This window comes from Amphibalanus amphitrite, unplaced genomic scaffold, assembly GCF_019059575.1.
Source record: "Amphibalanus amphitrite isolate SeventyFive unplaced genomic scaffold, NRLGWU_Aamphi_draft 000648F_arrow, whole genome shotgun sequence".
Classification (NCBI taxonomy): Eukaryota; Metazoa; Arthropoda; class Thecostraca; order Balanomorpha; family Balanidae; genus Amphibalanus; species Amphibalanus amphitrite.
This window is the reverse complement of record NW_024882142.1, coordinates 13,981-21,239: the sequence shown is the minus strand read 5'-3', so window position 1 is coordinate 21,239 and position 7,259 is coordinate 13,981. Positions and strand designations below refer to the sequence as shown.

The 7,259-nt window shown below is 50.0% G+C and overlaps 1 protein-coding gene across 1 annotated transcript; it reads left to right on the top strand.

The window, feature by feature from the left end:
- Window positions 1-2,346: 2,346 nt before the first annotated feature.
- Window positions 2,347-6,727, top strand: LOC122363952 (cytosolic Fe-S cluster assembly factor NUBP2 homolog; the record flags this gene model as incomplete). The annotated part of the gene is given in 7 exon segments (XM_043333834.1): window positions 2,347-2,672; window positions 3,269-3,370; window positions 3,585-3,696; window positions 5,140-5,249; window positions 6,247-6,358; window positions 6,514-6,677; window positions 6,680-6,727. Coding segments are annotated over 7 exon segments (661 nt in total), but the record flags the coding sequence as incomplete, so codon positions are not given.
- Between the last annotated feature and the right edge of the window lie 532 nt (window positions 6,728-7,259).

Sequence of the window (7,259 nt, the reverse complement as noted above, 5' to 3'; positions counted from 1 at the left end):
GCAATACTTAGAAAGGGCCTCTTTGGGGCCCTCTTTGGGCCCCTTCCTTTGGATTCCCCGGTAGGTTTCTTCAGCCAGATTGAAGAGGGGGCCCAGGAGAGTGTCTGTGCAAATTTTGAAGAAAATCGTAGGGGCCGCCCCATTGGGCCCCAAATTTCAATTGGGTCCCGTGGGCCCCAGGTGGGCCCCATCGAAAAATGTTACTTGGGTTTTTTGTTTGGGAAATTACGCTCTTTCCAATGATGTGCATATTGCCGGGGTTGGTCGCGAAATTAGGGGCAATACTTAGAAAGGGCCTCTTTGGGGCCCTCTTTGGGCCCCTTTCTTTGGATTCCCCGGTAGGTTTCTTCAGCCAGATTGAAGAGGGGGCCCTGGAGAGTGTCTGTGCAAATTTTGAAGAAAATCGTAGGGGCCGCCCCATTGGGCCCCAAATTTCAATTGGGTCCTGTGGGCCCCAGGTGGGCCCCATCGAAAAATGTTACTTGGGTTTTTTGTTTGGGAAATTACGCTCTTTCCAATGATGTGCATATTGCCGGGGTTGGTCGCGAAATTAGGGTCAATACTTAGAAAGGGCCTCTTTGGGGCCCTCTTTGGGCCCCTTCCTTTGGATTTCCCGGTAGGTTTCTTCAGCCAGATTGAAGAGGGGGCCCAGGAGAGTGTCTGTGCAAATTTTGAAGAAAATCGTAGGGGCCGCCCCATTGGGCCCCAAATTTCAATTGGGTCCCGTGGGCCCCAGGTGGGCCCCATCGATAAATGTTACTTGGGTTTATTGTTTGGGAAATAACGTTCTTTCCAATGATGTGCATATTGCCGGGGTTGGTCGTGAAATTAGGGGCAATACTTAGAAAGGGCCTCTTTGGGGCCCTCTTTGGGCCCCTTCCTTTGGATTCCCCGGTAGGTTTCTTCAGCCAGATTGAAGAGGGGGCCCAGGAGAGTGTCTGTGCAAATTTTGAAGAAAATCGTAGGGGCCGCCCCATTGGGCCCCAAATTTCAATTGGGTCCCGTGGGCCCCAGGTGGGCCCCATCGAAAAATGTTACTTGGGTTTTTTGTTTGGGAAATTACGCTCTTTCCAATGATGTGCATATTGCCGGGGTTGGTCGCGAAATTAGGGGCAATACTTAGAAAGGGCCTCTTTGGGGCCCTCTTTGAGCCCCTTCCTTTGGATTCCCCGGTAGGTTTCTTCAGCCAGATTGAAGAGGGGGCCCAGGAGAGTGTCTGTGCAAATTTTGAAGAAAATCGTAGGGGCCGCCCCATTGGGCCCCAAATTTCAATTGGGTCCCGTGGGCCCCAGGTGGGCCCCATCGAAAATTGTTACTTGGGTTTATTGTTTGGGAAATAACGTTCTTTCCAATGATGTGCATATTGCCGGGGTTGGTCGTGAAATTAGGGGCAATACTTAGAAAGGGCCTCTTTGGGGCCCTCTTTGGGCCCCTTCCTTTGGATTCCCCGGTAGGTTTCTTCAGCCAGATTGAAGAGGGGGCCCAGGAGAGTGTCTGTGCAAATTTTGAAGAAAATCGTAGGGGCCGCCCCATTGGGCCCCAAATTTCAATTGGGTCCCGTGGGCCCCAGGTGGGCCCCATCGAAAATTGTTACTTGGGTTTATTGTTTGGGAAATAACGTTCTTTCCAATGATGTGCATATTGCCGGGGTTGGTCGTGAAATTAGGGGCAATACTTAGAAAGGGCCTCTTTGGGGCCCTCTTTGGGCCCCTTCCTTTGGATTCCCCGGTAGGTTTCTTCAGCCAGATTGAAGAGGGGGCCCAGGAGAGTGTCTGTGCAAATTTTGAAGAAAATCGTAGGGGCCGCCCCATTGGGCCCCAAATTTCAATTGGGTCCCGTGGGCCCCAGGTGGGCCCCATCGAAAAATGTTACTTGGGTTTTTTGTTTGGGAAATTACGCTCTTTCCAATGATGTGCATATTGCTGGATTTTGTCGATGTTATAGGCCTGAAATTGTTGAAAACGTTTATTTATGCCCCGAGGGCATACTCCCGGGCCCATATATTTGAAGCTGTTTTGTTCGGTTCAGGGGGGCGCTAGCCCCCTAAATTTGGTACCGTGGCACGTAAAATTTTGTCCTCTTTCGAATGACGTGCATTTTTAGCTGTTTTGACGGCTAGAAGTAGGGTTTTCAAAGTTCGTCGATTGTGCCCTGAGGGCATACTGTTTTTTGGGATTTGTGGCCCCCCTGATGGATTCCCCGCATTTTGGCACTAGGATTTTCGATAGAGGACACCATTCTGCACCTCTCCACCAAAATTCAGCGAAATCGTAGGGGCCGTCGATCCCTGCTGAATCCCTGCTGAACCCCTGCTGAATCCCTGCTAACTTCCGTTACATTGCGACCTGCGAGTCAGCGTGACAACGCGGGATTTCTCCCACACGCGAATTTCTGGCAAAGTGTCCTAAAAGACTGAGTGAGTGTTTTTATATACCTTGACTGAGTGAATCCGTAAACACGGTATCTGAAGCTGTATTGATAAGATTCCGCAACAATATCAATGAAGCAATGTCAATTTGTATGCAATATGAATACTGATTCCTGAGAGCAAGAGAAGCTGAAGTCACAGAAGGCTAGGCTCGAAGCCGCCGCGTTCAAATCCATATTAATCTGAATCAGAATCGAAAAGTTGTGGCCGGGTCAAGAGATCGAGCTTGAAATGGATCAAAGTGGTAAGTGCATACACACCTGTCATTATTGTCTTCATTTTCACATAAAGCCCGGTCTCCACTACGCGATTTTCCATGCGATTTTGGGATAGTGCGAGAATGCTATGCCCGCCTTGGCAATGCCAGAAAATGATCATCTTGTGCAAACGGACACGCTGAGCCACACTGCAGGAATGGTATAATTGCATGAAATGTCGTTCAATACTGCTCATGCTGATTATCGCAAAACAATTCAGAATTCTGAACTTATTTGTGATAATGCGATATCGCAATACCAAAAAATCGCATTGAAAAATTGTGCATTGGAGCCTGGGCATAAATGTTGGCTCAGGCATGGTTCAACTCAACTGTCATCTTGGCATAAAGCACAGAGAAATAAAAATATGATGAGCTATTTTTCTGCTAACGCATGAAAGTGAAGAACAGGATCTACTAGCTGATTTCAAAATGTCAAGTTTGGAAATCCTGCCTCTTATTTTGCAATGGTACATTAGCATACAAGTTAACAAATGCATTTTGGGCTTGAAGCTACAACCTAGTGGCTAGTCAGTTGTCAGGCTAATCTCATTTCCATTTTGACATGCACCCACCCTCTACAGGTGGAGATGCAACTCCATTGGCTGGTGTCAAGCATGTCATCCTTGTCATGTCAGGCAAGGGAGGAGTTGGGAAGTCCACAGTGGCCACACAGCTCGCGTTGGGTAAGCAGCATGGCTCTGCAGAAGCTGAACAGTGAAAGGGTGTGCTACTTGAGCTGGCTCATGCTGAGATACAAATTTAAGCCCCTGGGCTCTGGGTTATCCCATGCTTGATCATTTGTATATGGTCATTGGGCATGTGATGGTTGGTTTTAAGAGCTGCATCAGCACATAGCTCACATAGACTTGTAATCTCTCCCTTCACTTTTCCACACAGGTATTCGTGCTGCCGGTCACCGAGTTGGTATCCTGGATATAGACCTCTGTGGGCCCAGCATTCCTAGGATGCTCGGTCTAGAGGGGAAGGACGTCCACCAGTGTCCACAGGGGTGAGCGACTAAGACCTGCTTCTATGGGGTTGTTATTTGTGTAATTGACTTGCAATTGACTTGTAATTTGTGTAATTGAGTCATGAGTGTAAAGTCATATCATGAATGAGTTAACCCGCGCCGGGCCGGTGCTCTGAGATTCCGCGCCGGGCCGCGGGGGGGGGGGGTGTTTGAACACCCCCCCCCCCTTCTAACTCGGCTCGTGGGCCACGTAGGAACACGCGGTAAGCGGCAATCGAAAGAACGTCAAAAATAAGGACGAAAACACTTCGGTCATTTTTTTGGGTCAGGTCAAAGGTCAGGTCACCAGAGGTCACCAAAGGTAAAATGTTGACTATTTCAACATTTTGGAAACTGCCAACGGCTATCTCGGGAACCGATAGAGCTACAGCGCCGCAAAAAAGCGCATTCGATAGCCCTTTTACAGACCTTTCTGAGTAATGTTCTCAGATTTGACCTCAGGTCAACGGTTTAGCCTCCAGAGGGCAAAAACTCCAAAAATAGCCGTTTTCACGAAAAACGTTTTTCGGCAATAACTTTTTACTCAAAAGAGCTATGACATTACTTTTTCCAGCATCGTGTTCCTCTCGTCGAGACGCGTCGAAAGAACTATAATTTGACCTTGAAAGGTCAGCTTGAAAATTTGACCTCAGGTCAAGGTCATGACCTGACCGGAATAGGTCGTGTTGCATATCAGTCGATCCGCAACGTCGAGCCGAACACATCTAAGGCGTTTTCAGCGCTCTGATTAGCGCTCTATCACCTAATCAGAAGTTATCATCGAAAAACTGTTAGATTCTGTTCGTGACCTGAGATGACCTCGGGGACATAACGCGGGGTCACAGTTGCCATTTTCTGGTTCAGTGTGTCTATTTTACCTACATCTCTATGTTTGAGAGTGTCTAGAATAGCGTTCGTGCAAAACAGACGCTGTTCAATTTTCTCCCATTGACTTATAATGGAGAGACAGCAAAATTGACCTGAGCTTAGGTCACCGATATCAAAATTCCGAGATATACATTTTATAGATAGTGTTGCTCGAATCAATCGCTGAAAGTTCCAAGGCAATCGTTCAGTCGGTGTAGCTATGACGAGCATTCTTATTTTTTTCTGAGGTGAGGTCACTTGGCGTGACCTGGTGACCTGACTTAAGGTGACCTGGTTCTGAAATTTTCACAACATGTGCGGAAAAGATGCACAAACAGGTGTGCCAAAAACGGCGGCGCTCAGTTTTTGAGATATCTGCGAAAAACTGCAAGGGGGGTGTTCAAACACCCCCCCCCCCGGCCCGGCGCGGGTAACAGCTGGAATGGATGTATATGCTAACAAGTAACAATGGTAGCCCTCTGCAGTTTTTGGTGATTGAGTACTGACGGTCGTCATCCCCCTTCCCCAGCTGGGTGTACTGATGGCCACTGTTACCCCCCCCCCCCCTTCCCACAGCTGGGTGCCCGTGTACGCCGACCAGCAGCAGACTCTGGCCGTGATGTCCATCGGCTTCCTGCTGACTGACCGAGACGAGGCGGTCGTTTGGCGAGGACCGAAAAAGACTGGTACGACTCACTCACTCATTCATACCTACCAGTAAAACGCCTTTTGGGCGAAGAACGAGCGAGCGAGATAGTGAGCCCTGCACGTGCGGAAGGGCGATAGGGTACTTCCAACGGGCTTGTGCATAGCACCTTTCTAACCGGTCGCTAGCGGTGTGCCAAATTTGAACGCAATCGGCCCAGCCGTTCCTGAGATATGGAAGCGGCATTCTGCACGTGCGCACGTGCAAACGGGTCCAAAATGACTTTTGCACGGCACCCTACTAACTGGTTCCCAACCGTGTACCAAATTTGAGCGCAATCGGCCCAGCCGTTCTCGAGATCTGGAAACGCCCCCTGCACGTGCGCACGTGCAGTAACACCCTAACCGCAACACATGGGAATGCATTGCCTGGTGGGCGCCTACCTGTATGCCAAGTTTCAGCGAAATCGCCCCAGTAATTACCGAGTTACTGAAATGGGAACAATTTTGGCACCTCTTATTGTTGTATTTTGCACGTGCACTGGGGGTGAGCCACATGCATCGAGAGTATCCTATTTTGGGTAGAAGGGATGCTGCTACCCTACAAAAATTACCGCAAGTCAATCGCCCAAACGGCTGCTGAGATATGAGCCTCTCAAAATCACTACTTTTGCAAAACAGCTTGAACACCCTTGACTTTTCACGTGGCACGTGCGACGATGGTCACTGAGATGTATCAAAAGTAGTCAATTACGGGGTAGAAGGGATGGGGCTACCCAATAAAAAAGACCGCAGGCCAATCGGTCCAGCGGTTGCTGAGATATAAGCCTCTCAAAAGCGTTACAGGCCGGGCCGTGCCGGGCCGGGCCGCTCATACTGAGATTTTTCCGTTATATTGAAAAGACTCACTTCGCTCGCTGCGCTCGCTCGCTCGTAACAACCCAGTTGTAGATATCATTAAATGCTGCAGGAGTATGTGAAGATTCCTCACTAGCTCCATGGGTCTGTCTGACTTCCGCTGTGCATTCTGTGCTGCAGCCATGATCAAGCAGTTTGTGACGGACGTGGCCTGGCAGGACGTCGACTACCTGTTGATCGACACACCGCCGGGCACCTCGGACGAGCACATCGCCATCCTGGAGAGCCTCAGGTCGGTGGTCGTTATCAAACGCCCTCCGCGACTATGACTTTACTGCTTACAGCTCTCCCCATGGTAACTGTGTGATTCCCCTGTCCACAGTTCTGCCTACTGTGACCGTGTTACCCACAGCCCTCCCGCTCTGACCGCACCTCCCCCACCCCCAGGCAGCTGCGCTGTGACGGCGCTGTGCTGGTCACCACTCCTCAGAACCTGGCCGTGGGCGACGTCCGCCGCCAGGTCACCTTCTGTCGCCGCACCGGCCTCAAGGTGCTCGGTATCGTGGAGAACATGAGTGGCTTCGTCTGCCCCAACTGCTCGGTAAGTGTCGGAGGCTGACTGCCGGCGGCGGTAGCTGCCTGAACATATATATGTGTTCACGTTATCGCTTTTCACAACAGTGAAACTGTTAATTTATCTTACAAGTTATGGATTTAGTGATGTGACCCTCCCTTTCCGTGTGTTTATAAAGTAGGCTTGTCCACGGTGTCAACTGCCGCAATGGAACTGCTGTCGATATCCTTTACATTCCACCGTCCAGTTCTACACGACCACTCATCACTTAACATCGAGACTTGTAGAGGGCGGGGAGTGGAGGTCTGCTGTCTTTTTTGAACTCGATAAATTAAAGTAATGCAGAACGGGTCGGGCAAGTGTCTAAGGTGCTCTGGCGCTACTAGTCCGGTAAGTAGAGTGACTGACCGGTAGGTGGCGGGAAGCGATCGGGTGTTCGGTAGGTGAAGGCGAAGTGAGCACGAAGTAGGTAGGTGGCGGCAGCTGCTCTAGCAGCAACTGGCGGATGGTTTCGGAAGCCGTCCGCTAGGCGGCGCGGTGGGACCTGCTCTGGGTAAAACTGCTCTGCTTTCGGAGATGTCGGCTGATGCAATTTATGTTGCGACTTATGTTAACCCGC